General features: G+C 40.9%; 1 protein-coding gene across 1 annotated transcript in view; it reads left to right on the top strand.

Annotated features, from left to right (window-relative positions):
* The window catches only part of LOC122804958 (cytadherence high molecular weight protein 2-like), a 699628-nt gene that overhangs the window by 608419 nt on the left and 63230 nt on the right, over positions 1 to 27979 (top strand). Inside the window, exon 8 of the mRNA XM_044075199.1 lies at positions 8309 to 8476. Coding sequence (XP_043931134.1) covers positions 8309 to 8476 — 168 coding nt within the window. The remainder of the gene's footprint in view (positions 1 to 8308; positions 8477 to 27979) is intronic.

Here is a 27979-nt window from a genome sequence, read left to right as displayed (position 1 = left end):
ACGTACAGGCCAACACTAAGCAACTCTGGCTAACAAAGTTCAGAGATGACTGCAAACTGGGAGCCATTATTGAATCCCCAGATGATGTGGATACTCTATACTCTACAAAAGGGCCTTACAGAAACAGATGCTTGGTGCCAGAGACATGGGTTCAAGCTCAATGCCAAGAAATGTATAGTTATCCCCTTTGGGAAAAAAACATGTAACCATGAATTACCACACAGGTGGCAGTACACTAAACACTGAAAGTGTGATGAGAGACTTAGGGACACAGGTGGACAGTGGTCTCACCTTCGATAACTGCATCGCCACAACAGTCAGGAAATCCTTATATGTGGCAAACCTCATCACTAAGGGCTTTTCATCCAGAAAAAAAGGAGGTCATTGTCCCACTGTGACATGGGTTCAAGCTCAATGCCAAGAAATGTATAGTTATCCCCTTTGGGAAAAAAACATGTAACCATGAATTACCACACAGGTGGCAGTACACTAAACACTGAAAGTGTGATGAGAGACTTAGGGACACAGGTGGACAGTGGTCTCACCTTCGATAACTGCATCGCCACAACAGTCAGGAAATCCTTATATGTGGCAAACCTCATCACTAAGGGCTTTTCATCCAGAAAAAAAGGAGGTCATTGTCCCACTGTACTCATCCCTCATTAGACCCATTATAGAATACAATGCTCTGTTTGGTATGCATCTCTCAAGACATCTGCAACAACTGGAAAGGCCACAGAAATACCTCACTAAAAGAATCACAGGCCTAAAGCAGATGCCCTACGCTGACCACCTTAAAAAACTCCAGCTATACTCTGTCACATATCATCTACTCAGAGGCGATCTCTGCTTAACATACAAGGCCATGTTAAACCCAGAGCTGTTGGACATGCTACACTTAAAGAAATCCCAATCCCTCAGAGCCACACACTCCAGAGATCTAAACCTTGTCATCACAATAAACAAAACATGCTGGAGAGATAGGTTCCTGACCCAGAGACTCCCCAGACTCTGGAATAGACTGCCCATACATGTCAAGCAGAGCGCCTCTTTGGCCCTCTTCAAAAGGAACCTTGACAATTGGATGGGAGAATGGAAATTCACGCCAGGGATCACGTCAGTCGCCCTGTTAGACAGGGGTCCAGGGAAGTAAATAGTGTGGGATGAAATAGCCAGGGAATTGTTATGGCTAGGTTTGTATAGGCCCTAGGGCTGATAGCCTAGTACCAACCTATGAACCTATGCTATTTTATGAATATAATACTCTGTATGATTTTTTATTGTTCTCCTTAAGAGTCTGCATTCAAAATCCCAATCTCTCCTTATTTCTTGAGCTTCCCCCTGTATCATCATCATTCCTTTCCACTTTGAATTATAGTTTTCTGCTTATGCTATGTATAAGAGCCTTAACTGTGTTGCTCTAAAATACCCCCTCAAATTGGGTAGCCATAGTCCTCCTTGTTCTATTGGAAGAATCAGCTTATTCCACTTGACCCTTGCTGTCTTCCCTTCCCAGATAAAAATCCTTCAACTCTTTTTTAATTGCTATCCACAACTTCTCCTCTTGTTAATAAAAATATGCCTGACCTGTGTATAAGACTAACGGGACTAAAAACATTTTAATTGCATGTATCTTAGTATCCATATCCATATAACAAAGTTTCCAGTTTCTCAATTTTTGTATTATCTTCTGTTTAGTCTCTTCCCACATATCCTTAGCTGCCACAGCAGAGTCATTTCTAATCCATACTCTTAAATACTTCATTTCATCATGTCCCCATAAATATGGATATTGCTGGACCAATTCATGTGTGGATACATAATTTACCGCTATTGCCTTTGTTTTAGATTAATTAATTTTGTATCTCGTGAATATTTGAAACTGTCTTAAAATGTTCCACAGCACTGTAATGTCCCTTTATGGTTTTGTCATGTATAAAATAATATCATCTGCGACTAGAACCAGATTTTCTTGACTACCATACCAATTATATCCTTGAATTTCTGAGTCCCTTATTTTCCAATGGTTCTAAATATAATGCAAACAACAAAGAGGAAAGCAGACAACCCTGCCTGGTTCCTCTACTCAGCATAAGTTATCATAGAGGACCCACACACTTTAATTTTCATCTCTGATCCCTCATATATATATACTCCTAATCAACCTTATAATTGTATCAAATGCTTCCATTGCTCTGCTCATGAAGTCTCAGTCTACTCTATCAAATAGTTTCTCTGCATCAAGACCCACCAACAACAGTTTACATTCTGCTTCCCTCTGGATCATCAGTGTTCTGTTAATATGGTCAAATGTTTCCCTCCATTCCACAAAACCACACTGATTCATATCTTATCAATTTTGGTATCCCTTTTGCCATTATAGATATAAAGACTTTATAATCATGGTTTTGTATTGAAATGGGCCTGTATGAAGCTGGATCCAATGGATCTTTACCCTCTTTAGATAATACAGCTACGACTGCCTTCTTCCAGAATGATGGCACTTCTCTTCTTAAAATACTGTTAAACAAAACCTTCCAAATCTTTATCATTTTTCCCTGCTAGCTTCCAAACTTTCACAGGAATACCATCTATTCCTGGGGACTTTCCTGTAGATTGGTTATACATAATCATTTTTATCTCATCTCTGCCTATCCTAACTGTTAGTAATTGACCCTCATCTACCTCTAACCTCGGCACATTTAATTCTTCCATAAACATTTCCATTTGTACCTTTTCTTGAGTTCCGTATTTCTCTGCTTTATACAAACTTTCATAAAATTTTTAAAATATTTCTAATACTTCTATGGGATTTTGTTATTTCCTTATTATAGGTTCCCTAAATTTAGTGATAGCTCTTTTCACTTTCTGTTGCCTGAGTCATTGTGCTAAAACTTTTTGTGCTCTAGAGTTATTATAAAAAAACTGTTGCAGCAGTCTTTCTAAACTCGTGCATATTATCGAGGTAATCCCTTATTTTCTGTTCAGCATTCTGCAATTGCTTCTTTTGTTCTGAGAGATTCCCCCTATTTTGTAATACTTTAATATTTGTCAGTCCCAATAAATATTTCTTGTTACTTCTTAGCCATAACTCCCTTTCCTTTATTTCCACCCTAGTTTTAAACTCTCTAATTTTATTCCACTGCCTAGTTATATTTTCAGAAGAAATTTCTATCTTCTCTAGTAGCTCCTCAATTCTAAAACCTATTCCTCTCTTTTCAGCCGCTAGGTGAGAAAGCGCAAGTGTCTCATTTTTATTTCATTACCTTGCATTTTTATTTTAGTTATTACTGGCACATGATCTGAAATAGTTATTGGGTGCATTTTAAGACCTTCAATTAAATATACATGTTCCTGTGAGATATAAATTCTATCTAGCCTAACCCAGTTTTTGCATCTTGGAGAATAATATGTAAATTCACTCCAAACTCCTTGTATTGAATTCACATCTTCTATACCATTTTCATTTATTCTTTAAATATCTACCCTCCTTTGTTATATTTTCCCTTCTAGCCCCCCAGACCATCTTCACTGTTGCAAACCTATAAGTAATATTCCTTGCTGAAAGCTGAAGCCTTAGAGTAGTTCTTGAACATTCTAGCATGGCGCTCTGGGTTTTATATTTACTTCTAAGGAGACCATTTTATGGTTTGACCACACCCAAGAAGACGTTATAGTAGGGAGTGTGCAGCACTCTACTATATTAGTGAGGACCAGATCCAGTATGTTTGACCCCCTGGTCCAGGGAGTTTGTGTTTACAAAAGCCAGGAATTGCTGTGCCTGCATGTTTGGTGTTGTATATGATTCCCAGTTAATAGCTGAGTAATTAAAGTCATCTATGATTATGGTATTAGGTTGTATGGTGAGTAGTTCTAGTAAGCTTATATATGTGTTTTGGGTTTCCTAAGTCATAGACGGGGACCTATAACTTGTAAGGAAGTGGTATGGAATTTTGCCTATGGTGATTTGAACATGGAGAAGCAAAAGTACATCGTCCTGCCCCTTCCTGTGTAGTAGCTGGTCTCAATGTATGGAAGACGTTGTAGCCTTGCACTGTCAGGGTACTCACCATGACTTTAAGCCATGTCTCAATGACTGTACAGGTGTCAGCATTCTCTAGGGTGAGGAGAGCTTGTTGGAAATGGAATTTCTTATTTAGACTCCTAGCACTGAGCAGTAACATCTTTAGATTTTTATTGGTTTTAATTTGCTCTGTTGGATGTATTGTCAGTTTGGCATTGCCAGAAAAAGGCACTATGATGGAGGACAATGTTTTAGCTAATAGTATTTGAAAGCCTAGAGGGGAAAGGTGCAGGTCATCCCTGGCAATGCAGTGTGGTCTGTTGACCATCTCCTAACATGCTGACAAATATTGCACCCCCTTAGAATGACATCAGAAACTAAACAAATTATTAAAGTCACTCACCTTCTGTTCATACAGTGGCATCATCCTTGGAGAAAGTAGAATGCTGCTCATTGCTAGGCTTATACCTGCCTGGTGCACATATTCCGAAAGCTCAGTGAAGTCTGTCTTCGTATAGTCTAGGGAGGTATGTCTCAAGTCATTTACACCCAACTGGACTATGACTGACTCATACCGAAATTTCTGGTCCAATGACATGAGTGCATGCATAATATGGTGGATCTTGGCCTCTGATAAGCAACTGACTATGACTTTCTCCTTACTTAGCCTGATGAGAGTGACGTCAGTGTGTCTCACAATAGAGTCTTTAATGACCAGAATGTTGGGTTGTGTAGTGGCTTGCCTTATGGGCTTAGAAGTAGAGGCTCCATGGGATGTAACTGCTGTTAGTGCATGTGAGGCTGCTGAAGATATTTGTTATGTGTGCTTCATCTAGGAGGTCTTTGGGATTTAGGAAGGTTACATTTAAGTGCCTCAGCATATATGGGTCTATGTGTCTGCTTCATGCTGTGTGTGATAGATGCAGCGTGTGTGCTACTGACAACCTGAGCGACATTAGGAGTGCTTTTATGTGAGAGCTTTGCCTCCAGTTACATTGTGTAAAAGCATCTCTCAAATACCTATTTAGTTTAAGAATTAGCTGGTTGTCAGTAAACATGAGGCAATCATACAATATCTCACTTAAATGATTACTGAAAGAACAAGGCCGCACCCTAACACTAACGGTATTACTATATTTGATGTAATTACAAAGAACATGGCAGACATAACATACCAGGGAAATTACTAAAGATGTAGTATCAAACTGTTAGCGATCACTGTCCCATAATCTCTTTCCCGACACACAAAAGTCAGAAGTCTGTATCTCAGCTAATGTTTTCAAGGGCAGTCCCTGAACTCACAGCAGATATTCTTGTCTCAGAACTGCAAAACATAGACTGGAACTCTTTCTACAACTGCACTGAACCCACAACATCTCTCTTCAACTTTCTATAATCTAATTTCTCCAGTCCAGGATAAATGTACACCCACACACAACTGACGTTAAATAGAAAACACACCAATCAGTTTACTCAGGAACTTAAACAAATATTAAACATTTGAATTTTTTGGTGACCTTAGATTTAAAAGATGCTTATCAACTTATTCCTATTCATTCAGATTTCAAGTATTTCTTAAGAGTTTGTGTGTCCTGGATCACATTATCAGCTTTATACCTTACTCTTTGGGCTATTCACTAGTCCAAGCATGCTCACAAAATGTACAGCACCTGTCATAGCCTATTGCAGGTTACAGGGTTATCCTCATTTTATCATATTTTGTCAACATGCTTATCTTTGTAGAGCCTTTTTCAAAGTGTAAGGAATCTCTCTAGGATTCCAGGAGAACATTCAAAAATATTTTTTTATTTTACTCAACAACACAGGACTGTGTTCTTGGGGTGTCTGCTAGACACCTCAATACGAAGAGTTTTTCTTCCACAGGAAAAAAAATAGATCTATATTTAGATGTATTTCAGAGGTTTTCCACTCGGACTTTGGTTACTGTAGGAGAATATCACAAGATTTTGGGTATCATGGTATCTATGATTCTCATTATGTCACTTGCAAGACTAGACATGAGAAAGATACAATAGTCTCTGGTCCCAGCACAAACACCCATTATCTCTTCATATTCCAGTTCTGGGATTTGTAAGAAGATAAATCACTTGGTGGAGATATCAAATTTCCCCAAATCCAACTCTTTTCCTGCTCCAAAGCAGTCAGTCACCAAAGACACCTGCAACTCCTCTTGGGAGCAGTATCAAAGATGATAAAAGTGTAAGGTATCTCGGAGAACAAAGCCAGCCTCATCTCTTTTCATTGGAAAGGAATGTTCTTGTATGCTTCTTCACCCTTGCAACTGATATCCAGGGTACTTCTCAAGATTCAGAAGGAATCCCTCGAGATCATTGTGGTGGCTTCCTCCTGGCCCAGGTAACTGTTGTTCTCCCTTCTTTTTAAATTGAACAGGTGCAATTCCCACACACTTCCTCGCAGATTGGATCTACTCACAAAAGAACAGGGGTGTTTGATACATCCTGACCTTAAACAACTTCATCTGACTGCCTGGAAGATAAGATCTTATTACCTTTTAGGCACCTGTTTACTGAGGACATGCAGCAGGTACTAAAGGAGGCAAAAAAATCAGTTACTAGAAGGTCATATATTAGCAAATGGAAAATGTTTTCTAGTTGATGCCAACAACATGACCAGCACCTATTCAGGGCTAGTGTTTTGCTGGTTTTACAATATTTCTATGAGTTACTTTCCTATGGGCTGTCTTACTGCTCTGTCAAAGTTCATTTGCCACCATTGCAGCATATCCACCCTTGGATCCCTCTTTTTCAATGCATTCTAATATCAAAATGTTTTTTGAAAGAGGTATTGCAGAAGATGCCTCCAAAAATGGTGGATCCTCCTTGGGATTATAATTTTGTGTTACAGAAGCTAGCACTTGCTCCATTTGAACAATCTTATCTGACTGACTTGAGGTTCTTAACATGGAAAACAGTTTTACTGATTGCTCTGACCTCTGTAAGAAGAGTATCTGAGTTGCAAGCTCTTATGGTGGGTCAACCATATCTCGTTTTCCACAGAGACAGGGTTTCTTTGAGACTTAATCCTTCTTTTATGCCTAAAATGGTATCTGATTTTACTTTAAGCCAAACTGTCCAGCTCTCTCTGTTCTTCACTGAAGACCAAAATAATGTAGAAAAGATACTTCATACTTTGGATGACCACAGATAACCCAGGTGCTATCTTTACAGAACAAAATCTTTCAGACTTCTGATAAGTTGTTCATTTCTTGTGTAAGTGAGAAGAAATGACAACCTGTGTCAAATCAGACTATTTGTAATTAGTTGTCTCAAGCTATTACCTTTTGTTATTTCCACAACAACAAATTTATACTAGGCAGGATAAAGGCACACTCTGCCAGGGACCTAACTTCATCTATGTCTTTTTGGAAAGGGTTAGACTTTAGAAGTACTCTAGAAGCAACACATTGGTGACCTGTACATACTTTTACAAAGCACTACACACTGGATTCCTTCTCTGGGTCTAGGTTAGACTTTGCTAGGACCATTTTCTAAAGGCTACTGGGCCCTTCCCCTTCCATCTCCCAGATGTTCTAAGCTATGGTAATCTACTATTATAGCTTAGGGTACCACAGCAGTGATCAATATGATGAACATTGTACAGCTGTGTAAGTAAACTTACCATAACATTAGATGTTTGAATCACTACTGCTGCATAACCACTCCCTCCATCTCCCCATCCCCCTTGATTTTTCACATGTTTTGTATGCCATGGTGTGGACATTTTTTTTTGTTCCTTTCAATGCCCTCTGAGGACTTGGCCACCCTGTCTCTGTTAGCATACAAGCACTGAAGGGCTTTTCACCCAAACCTGTCTTTTAGTCAGCTGAGCTTGAACTGTCTAACAATATGGGCACATGGAAAGTGGCCTGAAGCTTTGGAAGCTGGCTGGCTGCTAAATTCCTAGCAAGATATAACCCATATAGCTAAGGCTGCTGCAGCAGTGATCATTTGAACATCTACTGTTATGGTAAGTTTACCCACACAACTTTACTTTCCTGTCAGTATATGCTGTATTACTTCTTGTCAATACTCATTCATCAGATTCATTGCTACAGTCCAAAATTTGCTGACCTGAATTTGGAGTTTTGAGGAGAAAGTTCTCTGCTGCGGTTAAAACTGCTTATTTCTCAGGGATATAATGTATGGTGAAAAACGTGGAATAACTAGTCAGTCAGTTAGCAATTCAAGCACATAACATTTTAATTCACTAGACTTTGTTATCTCCACTTCCTTTTCTAAACAGATTAATGCCCTTGAGAGTGAAGCATTATCAAAAGACCTACACAGTGCCACAAATCGCAGTAGAATCAAGGAGATGGAGGCTCTGGTGTTCAAGGAGGAACAGATTAAGGTGCAGTTGCAACGAGACAAATCTCTGTTGGTGGATTTGATTAGTGATTTGCAAAAGAAGGTAAAGAAGCTTGTCTTCATTTCACCTACTGAAAAATGAAGTAATATTATGTAACGTCTTTGTGCCAGCACTAAGCAGATTTTGGCAGTTACTTTTAAAGAGTGGTTTTTGAAGTTTCACAATGATTAATTGCAATTGAAATATGAAGTTTTGAATAATTTTGTACGATATATTGGAAATATTTTATGTACACATATTCTTCCCTCTGTATTCTCTATCAGCAATGCAGAGATGAGATGGTGATGTACTGGTATGATGCCATCTTGAGGGACCCTAATATAAGTGGGAGACCCAATCCTGTGAGTCCTAACATTTAAAAAAAAAAATACATGCAATTCAAGCAAATAGCAGAGGTTTCCAAGTCTTGCTGTTGCATCCCCTGAACCTTCTAATGAGGGCTGTGCCCCCCTAACACCCATGCTAGTTAGATTTCTGTATCTTGGAGCGGGAGTTACTCCTGGCTATTGCAATCTCAGACTTAGGACATATGCACCACTTTCACACATTCAGTTTTGCTGTCTAAAGGATTATCATTATGGTCTTCAGAATTTCAACAGGCAGCCACATCCTGATTTTAGTAGAGACTTTTTCTTATATATTAAATTCCCTTAACTGCACTCCCTGCATGTTCATGCCCTACCTTGGGCATATTTCTGTTGTAGACAATCCATCTGCACTTGGTCCTCACTTCTCTCTGCCAGGGCTGGAGTTCCTGGCCTCCACTTGTGATTTTAACCAGGCAAGAAATCCACTATCCTAACAACATAATGCAAAGCAATGAACAGGAGCAAACAAGCAAAACTTGTAAAACAACATCAAGAGCCACAACACAAGTAACTGGAGTGAAATTTATTCCCACCACATCAGATACCTTGGCATTTTGCCTTCAAAGGATCCACCACTCCAGTTATGTGTGTCATGGCTGCTGATGTTGTTTTAAAAGAAATCCACTGTCCCCTGGATTGGGCGTATCAGCTCTTAAATCACTCATTCCAACCCTTCATTCTCTACTTCAGGTCTGCTGCATGAACTTGGGTCTGGTGGGTCACAATAAGGGCTCTGACTGTGCCACAGAGTCTGACACTATAATTTGAAATTATTAGTAGGTTTCATAACATTTTTATCAAAATGATAAAAACATTCAAATACTGAGAAAAAACATTACAAAGTATATTTCAAATAGAAATAAGATGTGTAAAAGTTGTATCCTTTTGACAGACTTTTCTGTCTGTTATCTCTTTTGTGTAGCATTTAGGCTATATAGTTTTAAGGACCAAGTTGGATGGTAGGTTCATGTATAGTGAGGGAGTTCACTGTATGGGTCCATTGGCAGCATGTGCCAGGGATCATGGCTGCATTTCCGTGCTTGTAAAATGGTTAGATTTTCAAAAGAGGATGTCAAAAGAAAGGATGGCTTTTCCATACTTCTCAGCTTCTTAATGCAAAAAATCTGAACAGACCCTGACAGAATGGGGGGACAAAGGCCTAAAAATAAGGACAGATTTTAAATATTGCTTTTATAAACTTAGAAAGGTGCTAGAATAATAGGATTTGCCTTGGCCTGAATTTTTCTGAAGGATATGAAGTCTAAAACACAAATGTATATCATTATTTAGTGACTTCAGTCCTGGAGTCATCCTAGTGAGTTGCCAGAAAATCACAAATTTTACGAGGAGTGGACCAAAAATATGAGGCAAAAATCTGGACATTCTGTGAAAATCTGGACAGTTGAGAGGTATGATGGCTTCAGTTTTCAAGACAGATCTTGGTTAATTTAATGGAACTTGCTAAGATAATAGTTTCAGGAGACTTATTATCACTGAACTGTAGAAATGTAAACCGAGTTGTTATTTTTCTTTTTTATTAACTTTATTTTTCTCTATCACCTCTGTTTAGTGATGTTTTTTCAAGTGGCAGGAAGGTTGCTCAACCAAGTCTGTTTAATAATCTGAAGGATCTTTTCTACATCTCATTGTGAAGACACTGCACATTTCTTTGCAAATGGGATTGCCAAGATTTAATAAGCCGTCCAGAAGGATGCATCTTTGGTACAGTGTAATGAACATCTCATGCATAATCTTTATTTTCATTGAGCAGATTTTAATTAAGTCAGGTGTGAGTCAGTTGCGGAACTGGTTTCATCTGTGTGAGCAAACCAATGTGATCTGGAGTTCCCGGACAGTTACATTTTGCCTTAAGTTATTTTCTCCAGTTATTTACTTAATTTCTCAGTAATCCTTTTGAGATAGATTATTTCCTTCCATCTTGAAAGATTCCCTAATCATTCCAATTGTCTTTAAATAATCTTTGGATCTCATTGATTTAGAAAATGATTACAATTCAGTAACCTTCTATTTATTGGTAAGGGTATAAGGAAAAGTGATCTATTTAACAATATAGTGCTATTTATCACGTTTCAATCTGCTACATAAGCCTTGTCAGTGCAGTTTTAGATCAAAGCACTGTACTGAGACTGTCCTTATTAGTGTGGTCAGTGGACTCCTTATAGTGAGTGATCAAAGGCTGCATTCTGTTTTGTTTCACTTTAATCTGTCTTGGTATATGACATAGATTCATAGGCAATTATTAGTCTAATGGCTTAAGAGGCCTTACATGCCTAGCCAATATAAACTGATTTTACCCAATATATGGCTGCAAGGGGCAAGAGGGTGGCATGGATTTGTGCCTATGCATTGAGTATCTTACAGATTGCCCCTGTTGTAAGGGACATAGGCACTGTCCCAGGTGTGAATTTGCGATTCCCCATCCATTGCTCCAAATTGCATTTGAGACCTGTGAACCTATGAATTTAACTTGGTAGTAATGTCCACACTGCTTAAGAAAGCAGACAAAGTGCAGTCCAAATCAGGAACATCAGCCAACATAAGAAGTATTAATAAAAATAATTAAAGGGCTAGCAAGTGAAAATCTAGTGAAAAAGGGGGAAAGAACAAGCGAATTTCTGACTGGCAGACCTTTACGCTGGAGGCCTGAGAATTAGGTTCATAGGTTCATAGGTTCATACTAGGCTATCTGCCCTAGGGCATTTATAAGCCTAGCCAGAATGTGTTTGGCTTTCGCCACCCATTTTAAATTTATTTTGCTATGCCCTTTTTCGAGGTTAGTATACTGTGCCTCTGTCTAACAGTGACACAGAAGTGATACCCGGGGTAAACCTACGATCTCCCATCCACTCATCAAGATTCCTCTTGAAGAGAGTCAATGAGGGACTCTGCCTAACCTGGACTGGGATTTTATTCCAGAGTGAAGTGTGCCTCTGGGTTATGAATCTGTCCCTCCAGCATGTCCTATTTATTTCAATGCTGAGGTTCAAGTCTCTCGAGCGTGGCTCGATGGGATTTGGATTTTCTGAGGTGCAGCATGTCCATTAATTCTGGGTTGGACATGGCTTTATACATCAGGCACAGATCGCCTCTGAACAGGCGGTATGCCACTGAGTAGAGCTGGAGTTTCTTTAACCAGGCAGCATATGGCATCTGTTTGAGCCCTTTGATCCTCTTGGTGAGGTACTTTTGGGGTCTTTCCAGTTGCTGTAGGTGTCTGGTAAGGTACATCCCAAAAGGGGCATTGTACTCAATTATGGGCCTGATGAGGGATGAGTAAAGAGGCACGATGACCTCCCCTGATCTAGATGTGAATCCCTTCATGATTAGGTGGGCTATATAAAATGTTTTCTAACCACTTTGGCCACGTGGTTGTCAAATGAGAGATTGCTATCAACTTGGGTCCCCAGGTCCCTAATTACTTCTTCTGTACTTAATGGATTACCACCTATGTTGTAATTTGTGGGCACTTTGTTTTGCCAAAGGGATGACTATACACTTTTGGCATTTAGCTTGAGGCCATGGCTCTGGCACCAGTTGTCTGTTTCTATGAGGCCCTTTTGGAGGATGCTTGTGTCGGCTGGAGAGTCAATTATGGCACCCAGTTTGCAGTCATCTGCAAACTTGGTCAGCCACAGTCCTTCCGAGTTGGCCTGTACCTCCGAGAAATATATACCGAACAAAAGAGGTCCCAGGACTGAGCCTTGTGGGACACCACTTGTAACTGGTTTGGAGTCTGACATGGCTCCAGCAATTCTAACCATGTGGGTTCTGTCCTTGAGCCAGTTTGCAATCCATCTAGTGACATAGGGGTTTATATTTAAGCTGGTGAGCTTATCTATAATGCCCGAGTGGGGTGTTTTGTCGAAGGCTTTTGCGAGGTCCAGGTAGGCTGTGTGGACCACCTTCCCCTCGTCAATGGCCTTGGTGACTGTTTCAAAGAAATCAACCAGGTTTAAGAGGCAGGATCTGCCCTTAACAAAGCCGAACTGGGTAGGATCCAGTGTCTGTAGGTCCCCAATATCTTTATTTATGAGGTCCATGATGATCCTTTCCATAGCTTTGCAGACCAAGCTAGTCAGGCTTATGGGGCGATAGTTTCCAGGATCTGTTGAGGCAAACCTTTATGGAGAGGGACCACTGTTGCTGTACGCCACTCTTTGGGCACATATCCTGTAGTAAGGCTGAGATTGAACAGTAGTTTTATGTTTGGGTTTAGCTCTTCTTGGAGTTCATGTAGGACGCAGCCCGGGACACCGTCTGGTCCCATTGATGCTGAGTTTTTTGCTTTGGAGAGGGCGGCTCTTACCTGAGCATCTGAGATGTCAGGGGGGCAGCACTCTGCTGGGATAGATAATTGCCCTTTTGGTGGGGAGGGGGAGAAGTTTGCGCTGAACCTGTCAGCTAGGATGTTGGCAATGTCTGTGGGTTCAGTGTATGTTTTGTCATTTTGGACTAATTCGAGCATATCTGGGAATTACCACCCAGGTTCCTAACATAACTAAAGAAAGCCTTGTGATTATCCTTAGTGTCCTGTGCAATTTTTCTCTCGAAGCTGGCCTTAGACAATTTTATGAGTGCCCTTAGTTTTTTGCTAATACTGATCAGTGATGCCTTCCCTTTTTGGGATTTTGCTCTATCATTTAGTAGCTTCCTCCTTCTATTGTATAGTTTGTTTATGGCTGGGGTCCACCAGACAGGACGTCTGCCTTTGGAGGATTGGGTCTTGGTTTTATTTGGGATTGCATGATCCATGCATTCCTGAAGGTGTTCATAGAATGTGTTTATAAAGGATTCTGCGGTCTGGGCCGTATTTTCCACAGGCCCGGGGGCTTTGAAGGATTCCACCTCGGTTTTGAGGAGTGTGAAATTTGCTTTAGAGAAGTTTTTCACTGTGTTTTTTCTGGGCAGGGGGTGGGGTCGGGATGTGGATATCCAGTGAGATTAGTTTATGGTCTTATCTTACCAGTGAGGGATACACTTCTGGTCTGGAGCATAGAGTCCCCATGCTGGTGATGATCAGGTCCAGTATGTTTTCCCCTCTTGTGGGAGTGGTAACAAGTTGTTCCATAGCATTTGAGTTTATAAATTCTAGGAACCTTTGGGCTAGGGTTTTGAAGCTAGAGTAATGCTCCCAGTCTATGTTTGGGTAGTTGAAGTCGCCCAATATAATGGTGTTTGGAGAGACCTTCATATTTTCCAGTGTTCTCAGAAAGGCCGAGTGGGATTCCTGGGTTTGGGAGGGTGGTCTGTAGCAGGCTATAAACTGGAAGGCAGTTTTACCCACTGTTAGTTGCACATGGATAGTCTCTGATGCTTCGTGCTTTGCCACCAACCTGGAGGCGTGGGTATCTTTGATGAATATCGATACCCCCCCTCCTTTTGTGGTTTGGTCCAAGTTTTTGGGCCGAAAAGCATGGTATGAGGTATAACCTGGTAGTGCTGGGGTGCTCTCGGGAGCCCTGAACCAGGTTTCTGTTACTGCACAGATATCGATGTTCTCCATGCTAAGGAGAGTTTCGAGTGCGTGCATCTTGAGGTTTAGACTTCTGGCGTTGAGTAGCATTCTCTTAGTTTCTTATCCCTTGTGATACCTATGGAGGTGGGTTTGTCTTTTGAGCCTTGCCTAAAAAAGGCACTATGGGGGTAGCAAGAGCCTTTGCCAATATCCAAAAGCCCAGGGGTGACAGGTGCAAGCCATCCCTAGTGAAGCATCATGGCTTGTCGAGCATATCATCCCAAGCTGACAGGCAGTGGATCCCCTTTGAATGACACCAGTACTTAAGCCAATTGCTGAAATTGATCATCTTGTCTTCATATTGTGGCATCATTCTTGGTGTGGGTAAGATGCTACTCAAGGTCAGGGTCATACCGGCCTGGGCTACATGCTCAGAGAGCTCCTTTATGTCTCTTTTCATGTAGTCCAGGGAGGTATGTCTCAGGTCATTCACACCAGCATGGACAATGACTGAGTCATATTTGTACTTGCCTTGGAGTGACCTGAGTGCTTGTGTTATGTGGCGGATCCTAGCACCCGACAGGCTGCTCACCATGACCCTCTCCTTTTTCAGCCTGGTGAGCGGGACGTCAGTGTGCCTGACGATAGAGTCACCTATTACAAGTGTATCAGGTGTGTTGTTTAGTCTTAAGGGCTGTGACTGTTCGGCACACTGGCTTTGTGAGATATGTGTTGCACGTGTTTTGTTTTGGGGTAGCGGTTGCTTGGGTGTCTGCTTTGGAGGTCTCTGCTGCTTAGGCAGATCTTTATTTAGAGCCTCAGTATGTTTTTGTGTGATTATGTGTTTGGTTTGCTGCCGTGGTAGGTCTATGTGAGACTGGAATTGTAGTGAGTGTGGTTTCCTTCTCCTCCTGACTGGTTATGCCAGTACTGAGTTGAGAGAGCTTAGCCTCCAGTTTGGCTATATGGTTGCATCTCTCACATGTGTTGGAATTTGTTGGGAGGAGGAGAGGGTTGTCTGTGTACATGAGGCAGTTGTAACATTGCCTCAAGATTCCCAGATTCACCAGCTGGACCGGAGAGGAGATTGACAACTGACCTTTGGACATGCTAGAATAATATTGGGAATTCCTTAATAATTGAAAACAAGGGCCAGTGGGGAGTGAGGGTGTAGTGCTTTTAATTTTTAATGCTGACATATAATTGCTTTAGCGAGCAAGTGCCAGGTAACTTAAGTGCAATGTGTTACAGGTAACTTAAATGCAAAAACGACAAACAGTAACTTTCTTTCAAGTGAAACAAGGAAATTAGTACAGTAAGCAATGCAGATATCATTAGTGATCCACAGAAGCGCTGAGAAGCCACGTATTAGGTGGAGTTAGCGTTCCAGGGAAATAACAAGCAAACAAACAACAAGCATATAAACAAAGATAGATTCAGTAGGCCTGGATCTAGTCTATGCTACAGCAAACAAGGTGTACCAATTTCAGTAAGATACAGTTCAAATATTCAGGCACTATAAACCTTTAACCAGAAATTCCCAGCTCAGAAGGGCAGAGTCCAGCCTCTTCTTCCACAAGAGTGCAGACCACGAACCTTCTTAATGTAAAATAACTGGCCTGAACCCCAAGTGCTTAAAGCAGAACTAATACACTTTAAGAATAACAGACACTGGGCTCTCAATCAGCAGTTCCCAAATTAGAAGGATGAAAGCTATCTGTCCTGCCACCACTGTGCATGCCACAAACCTTCCTAATGTAAAACAACTGGTCTGAAGCCCAAGTGCTTAATCCAAAAGACTTAGAATGATAGCTACACTTTAATCAAGTTACTACCAAGCAGTAATAAATACAGTTGAATACTTTAGAGAATGCCTGGATTAGTGCTCAAGTTACACAAACAAAGCTAGATCCAGCAGGCCCAAATCCAGTCTATGCCACAGCAAACAAGGCGCACCAACTTCAGTAAGAAGCAGTTCAGATATGCATGCACTATAAGCCTTTAACCAGAAATTCCCAGCTCAGAAGGGCAGAGTCCAGCCTCTCATCCCACAAGAGTGTAGACCACGAACCCTCTTAATGTAAAATAACTGGCCTGAAAGCCCAAGTGCTTAAACCAGAATTAATACACTTTTAGAATAACAGACTCTGAGCCCTCAATCAGCAGTTCCCAACCTAGAAGGATGTAAGCTACCTGTTCTGCCACTACAGTGCAGACCACAAACCCTCTCAGTGCAAAACAACTGGTCCAAAGCCCAAGTGTTTAAACCAAAAGGCTTAGAATGAGTTACACCAAGCAGTAATACATACAACTGAGTACTTTTAAGATGATGCAAAAGTAAAATAAAGTAGGTAGAAACACAAGTACAGTAAAAGCAGATGACATTTTTTTTTTTTTTCTGAACAAGTGCTGAGATCAACGAAACAGATTTGAGTGCTGGAACTAGAAAACTGGCTAGTTATAAGAAAAAAAAAAACTAAGCTAGAAGGCTTCCCTCCAACACAGAAGGGCTTGGGGGCTCAGAAGCCTACAAATAGTCTATACCACTTAACAGGAAAGGCAGGAAACAAGCTTAATTTTTTTTTTCTGTTTCCCAGATGCTGCTTACTCCATATTGCCAAGCTCCACCTCCCCCCTTTTGAGACATACCTTTTTAGGTTCATAAAATCCTTTTTAAGTGAGCTCTGGAAACAAGAAATATAGCCCTTTAAAGCTTCCAGATTCTTATTTAAGCGTAATCTATCTGAATGTACAGACCCTGAAAGTTTGTAAAAATGGTTTCCCTTATGACAGTGGCATATCCCAATCAAAACAATCAAAAAGTTAGACTTCACTGCAGAAAGTCCAGTTCTGTACATTGCAATTAACCATAACAATAGATTTGCCAGAAAATCACAAATTTTACGAGGATTGGACCAAAAATATGAGGCAAAAATCTGGACATTCTGTGAAAATCTGGACAGTTGAGAGGTATGATGGCTCCAGTTTTCAAGACAGATCTTGGTTAATTTAATGGAACTTGCTAAGATAATAGTTTCAGGAGACTTATTATCACTGAACTGTAGAAATGGAAACCGAGTTGTTATTTTTCTTTTTTATTAAATTTATTTTTCTCTATCACCTCTGTTTAGTGATGTTTTTTCAAGTGGCAGGAAGGTTGCTCAACCAAGTCTGTTTAATAATCTGAATGATCTTTTCTACATCTCATTGTGAAGACACTGCACATTTCTTTGCAAATGGGATTGCCAAGATTTAATAAGCCGTCCAGAAGGATGCATCTTTGGTACAGTGTAATGAACATCTCATGCGTAATCTTTATTTTCATTGAGCAGATTTTAATTAAGTCAGGTGTGAGTCAGTTGTGGAACTGGTTTCATCTGTGTGAGCAAACCAATGTGATCTGGAGTTCCCGGACAGTTACATTTTGCCTTAAGTTATTTGCTCCAGTTATTTACTTAATTTCTCAGTAATCCTTTTGAGATAGATTATTTCCTTCCATCTTGAAAGATTCCCTAATCATTCCAATTGTCTTTAAATAATCTTTGGATCTCATTGATTTAGAAAATGATTACAATTCAGTAACCTTCTATTTATTGGTAAGGGTATAAGGAAAAGTGATCTATTTAACAATATAGTGCTATTTATCACGTTTCAATCTGCTACATAAGCCTTGTCAGTGCAGTTTTAGATCAAAGCACTGTACTGAGACTGTCCTCATTAGTGTGGTCAGTAGACTCCTTATAGTGAGTGATCAAAGGCTGCATTCTGTTTTGTTTCACTTTAATCTGCCTTGGTATATGACATAGATTCATAGGCAATTATTAGGCTAATGGCTTAAGAGGCCTTACATGCCTAGCCAATATAAACTGATTTTACCCAATATATGGCTGCAAGGGGCAAGAGGGTGGCATGGATTTGTGCCTATGCATTGAGTATCTTACAGATTGTCCCTGTTGTAAGGGACATAGGCACTGTCCCAGGTGTGAATTTGCAATTCCCCATCCATTGCTCCAAATTGCATTTGAGACCTGTGAACCTATGAATTTAACTTGGTAGTAATGTCCACACTGCTTAAGAAAGCAGACAAAGTGCAGTCCAAATCAGGAACATCAGCCAACATAAGAAGTATTAATAAAAATAATTAAAGGGCTAGCAAGTGAAAATCTAGTGAAAAAGGGGGAAAGAAGAACAAGTGAATTTCTGACTGGCAGACCTTTACGCTGGAGGCCTGAGAATTAGCTGCTTACTCCGTATTGCCAAGCTCCACCTCCCCCCTTTTGAGACATACCTTTTTAGTTTCATAAAATCCTTTTTAAGTGAGCTCTGGAAACAAGAAATATAGCCCTTTAAAGCTTCCAGATTCTTATTTAAGGGTAATCTATCTGAATGTACAGACCCTGAAAGTTTTTAAAAATGGTTTCCCTTATGACAGTGGCATATCCCAATCAAAACAGTCAAAAAGTTAGACTTCACTGCAGAAAGTCCAGTTCTGTACATTGCAATTAACCATAACAATAGATGTTCAAATTCTTCATTGCTACAGGAGCCTATGGATTGTATCCTGCCAAGGATACAGCACCTGGCCAGCTTCCCAAAGTTCTAACCCCTCCAACACAGTCACTCTGGCTTTCTGTAGACTAATCTGTGTTGGATGGAAGTATAAAAGCAGCCAGAGTGACTAAAAATCTTCAGGACTTTCTTGCCCCCAAAGGAGAAAAAAGGGAAACTCATTCTGAACTAACAGTTATACTAGCCAAATCTGAAAACCAGCAACAAAATCCGTAACAATGAAGTTTCAACCCACACCAGCTATGGAGGATGGTGGGTAGGTGTGACTACTGCAGCAGTGAAGAACTCAAACATCTATTGTCATGGGTTAGTGTAACTTACACAGCTGTGCTATGTTCATCATCTTCACTGCTACAGTAGCTTATTGGTTGATTACCAAAGGTTACCCAACAGGGGTGGAAGAAGGATTATTGTCCAGGAGCACCTGTGTCAAGGTAGTACTTGAATTACCTATGTACAGTCATAGGGTAGTACTAGGCTAACTGCCCTTGCAAGCCATTTTAAGCCTAGCTAATTAGCCCTTGGGAGACTCAAACCCTGCACCTTGTGTTTGTAAGGTAAACACCTTAACCATTAGGCCACCCTCCCAACCCCAAACAAGGTATGAAGAATCCTTTCTCCCTTGTTTTTTAAGATCTGGATAGAAAACTGGGAAACAAATGGCTTAATTCAAAGTGAATTCTGAGACCTTGTTAGGTATGAATGAGAGGTTACTGGACAGAGTGACCCTATCTCTGTGGAAAACTACATAGAATCTTTTACCATGAGAGCTTGTAACTCAGATACTCATCTTGCAGATGTCAGAGCAATAAATAGTTTCATTTTTCAAGTAATGAACTTCAAATTAGCTAGAATCGCAGGATCAAAAGGTGATAAAGTCAATTTCTCTAGCACAAAATTGAGATTGCATTGTTTGGGTGGGGATCTTATATGCAACACCCCTTTCAGAAACTGTTTGATCACAAACAGGGAAGAGAGAGAGAGAGGACGATCCATGGGCAGATAAACTGAAATGGCTACAAGATTCAGTTTTATAGAGTAACAAAGGCCAGAGGACAGTAACTCACATAAATATTTGAGCACCAGTGGTACATACTCCATAACTGGACCACAGTTAATAGGTAAGCACCAACTAAAAATCTTTTCTGTTTGCCTTGTAGCAGGTATTCTTGCCTTCTTTAGTACCTGCAACACACCCTCATGAAAAAGGTGCTTAAAAGGAATCTAAATTGAGTCATGCAGGCAGTCCATTGCAGTTGCTTGATTTTGGGGTGTATCAAACTCCCTTGTCCTGTGTGAGAATATCCAGCCTGTGAGGAAGCTTGTGGTAAATTATCTGTCTTCTTTGATATAACCATGCAAATCCAATGTGTCCTTTTGAAGATATTTGAAAGTTTCATATTTTGGGAAGGCTATTAAAATCCTAACAAAGATTCTGTTTTTAATTCTAGTAATTTATTTAAGGGACTTATCCCATCCAACCTAACGTGATTTTTATGTATTTGCATGTGTTATGTGAACAAATGCATGTATAAATCCATATGTACATAACTGTGTTCATCTGTGGCATTTGGTGTGATACTTGAGAGGATATGGATGCCTAGGAATGTTTTATTGTAAATGTACATTTTGTGTTGTAATGATTTTACTGTATCCATTTTTATACAGCTTTTTGTTTTAGATTTCTTTACTAAAGGCGTATGATTCCAGTTCAGTTGTAGGAGGGCAATTCTTTCTTAGTTGTTGTCTTTTGGCTTTTCCTGGTTAGGGGTTGCCACAGCAGAACTCCGGTCCGCTAATGATTGGCAGTAGATTTTGACGAACGCCGAGGTTCCAGCTCAACATTCAACCTTCAACGAAGGCACGTCCATTTACGCATGTCTTTTGAACGCCCACCCAACTGCGGAGAGGACATGCAGACTCCACACAGATGGCACTCCCCGCACTCCAGCTGAGAATCGAATGGGAGAACCTCTTGCTGTGAGGCAACAACACTACTGCTGCACCACCGCGGAATGTGCAATTCTTTCTTAGTGATGTTACTTATTAATAGTTCTCTGTTTGCATTCCTTACTTATTTAGTTCTTTGCATGACTTTTTGAGGGTCAATTCTTTCTTATTTGTGATGGTGTTTAAGGTTCAGCAATCATTTCAGTAATCATTTTATGTAAGTATCTGTGAGGATTATTGGAATACATTTTATATGTATTTAATATATATCACTGAAATATATTTTTTGCATATGTTCTGTATTGTTTTATGTTTATTGTAAGTAGAGACTGGCCTTGTGAGTTTTGCTCTGGTGTGAGTTCAGTTTTAGTGGCAAACATTGCCAAAGATTTTTCTATGTTTTTTTAATATAATTTGTAATACTATATATTTTCTGTAGTTAATGGTTTTAATTAATACATTTTATGTGTCTTGTAAGAGAGTTTGTGCTTTTGTGAGGGTCCTGTACTGCATTTCTGTGTAGTGTTAGACTATAGGGACTTGCTGTTTTCTTAGTTTACATTAAGTTGATTAGTTCTGTCTAACTGAAAACAAGAATAAAGTATGTTATTTTTTAATGACAGTGGTAAAGAGTAATTATTTATTTATTTCACTTTACAGTTGTTAACCGAGTAGTGTCCGGCTGGGCAAGTAGCCCATTTTCAGCAGAGACCCAGGGAGAAAAGCTCCATAACAATAGTACAAAAAAGATTACAAAAATTTACAAAGATTTACAAAGAATATACAAAAGGTTTAACAGTTGCCTACAATCACAATTTACAAAAAAAGAATGTAAAAGAGAAAACATTACATTTCCTAAGCCTTACTACAGACAGTAATATGAAGCTCACAAGATAGATAACTAAAATAAACCATTGTGGTATTATCATTATTTGGTAGAAGTAAGACAAGGAGAAAGACAGCAGAAAAGATACATTTGATTGAAGGCATGAGAAACTAGCCAGGAGTATTACAGGAGCATAGCCACTGTTGAGTAAGGTATTCCTTTAGGAGTTGTTTGAACCTATGACTGCCTGTGTTTTTTAGGATATTCTGGGATATTAGGTTCCACTGTTTGGCTACTTTAAAGGAAAAGAGAGAGTCACCAAAGTAATTATGGGACTTAGTTACCTTAAGTGTAAGTTTATCAGATTATCTAAGGGTCCTGGGGTTGGTATTTAGTTGCACTAGGTTGGAGAGTGCAGGGCAGTTTTTGGGTTTGTGGATAATGGAGTGGGCATCGGTGAGCTGATTGAGCGATAACAGACTGGGAAATTCAAGCCAATGTAATTTTTGAGAACAAGGCAATGATGGGTCCTGTTGGGTATATCAGCAGCAAATTTTGCTATTTTATTATAGCAGGAATCAAGTAGATGTAAATTAGACATGCGCAGGTTAGTGAAAATTTGAGAACAGTAGAGGAGAGGTGAGATCTGGCTATGGCTAGTCTTGCATTTTCAGTGAAGTTAGTTTTGGCCCCATATAGTGCAAAAAGTTTGATGTGAACTTTTTTAATTGTGAGTGATATGTGTATATATACATACACATACGCACACATATATGACTCTGTCAGCAAGCTAACAAGTTCAAAATAAAAAAAAACAGTGACTATGTAAATAAATTACAAAAAGTATCAAATAAAATATGAATCCCATACACATAAATATAGACACACAAGTGTTTTGGAGAGTGACAAACTCTCCTGCACGCCATGGGGGGCTGTGACCCATATATATGTGTGTGTATGTATGTATACACAAACTAACTTTCAGACGGACAACAGTGGAGAGAGAGCATACTCCAAATCCATACTGTACCACAAACATGAAAAAAGCCCACTATCTCCGCTGTTCCCTGTACAAACTATATCTATCTATCTATATATATATCTATATATCTATGTATACATATATATATATATATATATATATATATATATATATATATATATACATACATATATATATATATATATATATATATATATATATATATAAATAATATTTATTTATTCAACACGTATTTCCTGGGAAAGTCTGACTGTGACACAGCCAGTTTTCAGTGAAGCCCGGGAAGAAACACTCTAGATACAAGTCTTTGGAAACTATATATATATATATATATATATATATATATATATATATATGTATATGTATATGTATATATACGTGTGTGTGTGTGTGTGTGTACACACACACACACACACACACACACACACACACACACAATTCTACCAACAAAAGTTGAAAATAAAAAATTGCGAACCTCCAAACACCAAACAGAACATACTCACATAACTGCAAAAATAACTTACTAAAAAGCAACAAACACAGTATAAATTCCCTACACATAAAACACATAAAAATACATACAAGTGTTTTGCAGGAGGGCAGGTCCCCGATGCACTCTCCATGTTGGGAGCTGTGCCTCCATCATCTCTTCTGGCATGGTATATCTATCTATATCTATCTATGCATAATATGTATATATATATATATATATATATATATATATATATATATATATATTATATATATATATGGCTCTACTTCAGTAGATTGAACATATTACAAGTTCGAACCACATATGGCAGAGACCATGGGCAGGATTCACGATGGCTTGCACGGAGTCTAAGAGTTGTGTAAGACTCCATGCAGCCATAGCGATCCAGGAACAGCCCGAAATACTGTGTAAGAGACCAGCTAAAATGTCTCTTACACGGGCAGGGTGTGGATATGCTAATTACCTCACTTGCAGCTGAAAGGCATGCAAATGAGGTAGATTAGCGATCCACAAAGCTGAAACCAGCCCGTGTAAGAGTCGTGTTAGGTGCAGAAATGTACTCAGTTGACAACTGAGTACGTTTCTGCAAATAACACAATGGAGCCATGTCAGCTCCAAATAAAGTGTGCATATGTGTCAGACAGCATGCCAATGGCCAAATATGTGGCCATTGGTATGGTAACCCGATGCAATCATGAAAAACAATTGTTTTTTTTTCGGCGGTCTGCGATGTGTAAATGCAGCGCAGCCCCGCGCAAACGGGCTGCACTATATAAAACATAAAAATAAAGGTTATAAACCCACAAATGTGGGTTTTATACAATGCATGGATTTACAATGCAGGGACTAGCAGACCGAAAACAACATGGCCTCCGTTTAGTGGTTGCTAAGGGGGGAAGCTGAGTGTAAGACACGTAACTAAGCATTAGTAGGCAATCCTATGTAAATGAGTGGTAGGATAGTGAATCTCACTGTCACATAGCAAATGAGCACATTCCGTGTAGTGTAAGAGTTAGATAAGGGGGAGTAACAGAGTAGGAGATAGGTGACATCACAGGGGGGAATGTCAGAAAGAAATCAAACTCATTGGAGCAAAGTGGTATGTGAAAGATGTCAGTCACACAGCATAGAAAGAGGAGTGTCAACAGATAAGCATGGGAAGGTGTACACTGTGGCTAACACCAAAGTTTCTTGCTGTGCGTGCATGTGCGCGTGTGCATGCTGGGAGGCACGAGTAAGACAGAGTGCGCGCGTGTAAGCGTGAGTGCGTGCGTGTAAGGCAGAGTAAGCATGTAGGAGCCTGTTTAAAGATCTGTAAACCTGTTTGCGCTGGTGTGTGCACGTTCTAACCTAAATAAGCAGATTCTAATCCGTGTAAGCATGTGTGCACGCGTGGTAGCCACTGTGAGCGTGTTTTCGCTGGTATGCGCGCTGCTCCCCCCTGAGGAAACAGAGAGGAAAAAGGAAGCAGAAGAAATAGTAGGAAGCTAGCAGGAACTACTGGTAGAGCTAGCAGATGAAAACAATTTGAAGCAGGCAATTACACAGGCAGAATAGTAGCCCAGCCCAGCACTTAAAACACTGCAAACAGCATTGCAGTATGTTTCTCTCAAGAGACACTGCAAGACAGGAGTAAGCTATTAGAAGTGAAAACTGAAAAAGCTGCACTCAGACCAAACATGCTAGGGGCTGCCATAGCTGTTATAAGGAGACATAGGAGACTTGCTGAGGGTGGTGACAATGCAAATGCTGCCAGACAACCCACATTGAGGAGACAGAGAAGAGTGTACAGGCCCAGGGTCACCTACCAGGGGTTACATGAGCTGGAGATAGTGGAGCACTATAGAGTGGACAGAGACCTCCTGCAGCAAATTGTTGAGCTGTGCAGGCCATGCCTCACACACAGAACCAACAGAGGGGAACCCATCCCAGTGGAAACCAAGGTATGTGTTGGCCTAAGAATACTAGCAACAGGTACCTTCCAGAGACCAACTGGTGATATGATGGGGATCTTACAGGCATTAGCATCCAGGGTACTGCACCAGTTCCTGGATGCCATGTCGGCACATGTCGGCGATCATGTATATTTCCCCAATTCCCATAAGGCATTGGCCAGCAATATGCGACACTTCCAGCAAATAGCGGAATACCCTGAGGTGGTGGGTGCAATAGACTGCACGCATATACGCATCAAGGCACCAGCTGGTGAGCGGGGTAGGGCCTACATTAACCGCAAGGGCTTCCCCTCCATCAACTGCTAGGTCGTGTGTGATGCCTAGGGCATAATAACGAATGTGTGAGCTGGCTGCCCTGGAAGCTACCATGATTCTCATATCTGGCATCTGACGCAGCTGTACCAGACATTTGCCAATGGGGACATCCCACATGGTCGCTTAGTGGGGGATGCTGGATATGCACTGGAGCCGTGGCTGATGACACCCATCAGAAATGCACACACACCTGAACAAGAATGCCATAATGAGGCACACGCACAAACACGAAATGTAATAGAGCGTGTGTTTGGGCTGCTCAAGTCATGGTTCTGGTGCCTGGACACATCTGATGGAGCCTTGCAGTACTCACCAACTACATGTACCCAAATTGTCATGGTATGTGCAATGCTACATAATATGATTCTGCGAAAACAGCTGCAGCAGGACCAGCATAGGGGCGGGACAAACAGCCCCCCACCATTGCCAAGGCCATCACAGGCAGAGCGTGATTCGGAGGAGGAACAACCTGAGCCTGCTCCAGTAGGCAGAACAAGGCGTGCCCAGTATGCCCTGGCCTTGGCAAAGAGGCAACGCATAGCACATACACTGGCTCAGTAGGAACCCTGGGAATGATACCCCTCTCTGACTCACTCATATAGTAAAAGTGACGCCTAACATGACACAACCTGCTTTCATACATGTACAGGGAGTGTAGTATGTGCATCCGACATAGGCAGCCCTGCAGCACCACCTGAGGCATGATTGCCATGTGTTAAGCAATGTAACACCATGTAGTATATGCAAACATGATGACCCTGCCTAACATCTCACCCTTACCAAGCATGATGCCACACTATGAAGACAACAAGATCAAGTACAATAATTGGCTGAAGTATTGCTATTAGTCAAAGGGGAACAAATGGCTGACAGCCTGGGATGACATGCCGAGCAAGACATGATGCTCCACCTGCTAGGGATGGCACGCACCCAGCACACCTGGCTATGTGGATACTGGCAAAGGCTGTTGTCACCCCCACTGTGCCTTGAATAGGTAAGGCTGGAAACACAAACCCATCACCATAGGTAGCACAAGGGATAACAACTTGGACGTAATGCTACCCAATGCCAGAAGTCTAAACTGCAAGATGCATGCAGACTAAACCCACCTCAGCATGGAGAATGGTAATATCTGTTCTGTAACAGAAACCTGGGTCAAGGCTCAGAAGAGCACCCTAATACTACCAGGTTATGCCTTATACCATACTTTACAGCCCCAAAACATGGAACAAACTACAATAGGAGTGTGGCTATCAACAATTGTCAAGGATAACCACACCCCCAGGTTGGTACCGCAGCAAGAAGCAGCATGGACTATCCACGGGCCAGTAACAGTGGCTCAAACTGCGTCCCAGTTTGCAGCCTGCTACAGACCACCCTCCCAAACCCAGGAACCCCAGTCAGCCTTCCTGAAGACACTCCAGAGTATGAATGTCTCACCAAATACCAAACAAGGCACACACAAATTATGACATAGGTGGTAATCCATTATGTACGGAAGAAGTAATCAGGGACCTAGGGACACAAGTGGACAGTAACCCATCATGTGACACTCACATTGCCAAGGTGGCTAGGAAGACCTGCTATATTGCCCACCTTAACATGAAAGGATGCACATGTAGATCAAGAGAGGTCACTGTGCCCCCATACTCTTCTCTTATCAGGCCCATTCTTGAGAACAATGCCCCATTTTGGATGTACCTTACCTGACACCTGCAGCAGTTAGAAAGACCCGAAACGTACCTCACCAACAGGATAAAGGGTCCAAACATTTGTCATCTGCTGCCTGGCTGAAGAAACCCCAGCCCAATTCACATGCATACTGCCCAGTCAGAGGCGATGTATGCCTGATGTACAAGGCCATGTCCAATCCAGAATGAATGGACATGCTCCACTGCAGAAACTCCAAATCCAGCAGAGACACCACAGTGAGATATCTGAACCTCAACACATAGATAAATAGGATGTGTTGGTGGGACAGATTCATAACCCAGAGGCGCCTTACACTCTGGAACAGAATCCCAGTCCATGATAGGCTAAGCTCCACACTCATACTCAACAAGAGAAATCCGGTCAAGTGCATGGGAGATAGTAGGTGTGCACTGGGGGCCATCTAGTAAAGTAAACCCTAAATGGGCATAATATGCACATTGCAAGGGGTGTCGAAAGCCACACACAGTCTGTCTAGGCTCAAACATAGCCAGGGCAGATAACCTAGTATGAACCTATGAACCTATGACGATACAAATTGTGCAGGACACAAAGGATAATCACACAGCTGTCCTAACTGATGGTAGGAACCATGGTGATAATCCACAGATATGCTCTGCATTACTCAAATATCACAAACAATACACCAAACCCACACACATTGCCAACATCCAACCTAACAGATTCTTTGCAAACTCCCCACCAGCACCAAACTGCCAAATATCTATCCCAGTAGAGTGCTGGCCCCCTGACATTGCAGATGCTGAGGTAACAGCCAGCATCTACAAAGCAAACCACACAGCATCAATGGTACCAGATGGTGTCCTGGGTTGTGTCCAACAAGAAATGTAAGAAGAATGGAACACCAAATAGCACTACT

The sequence above is a fragment of the Protopterus annectens genome, chromosome 1.part1, assembly GCF_019279795.1.
Source record: "Protopterus annectens isolate FY-2018-M chromosome 1.part1, PAN1.0, whole genome shotgun sequence".
NCBI lineage: Eukaryota > Metazoa > Chordata > Ceratodontiformes > Protopteridae > Protopterus > Protopterus annectens.
This window is presented reverse-complemented; position numbering and strand designations above follow the sequence as displayed.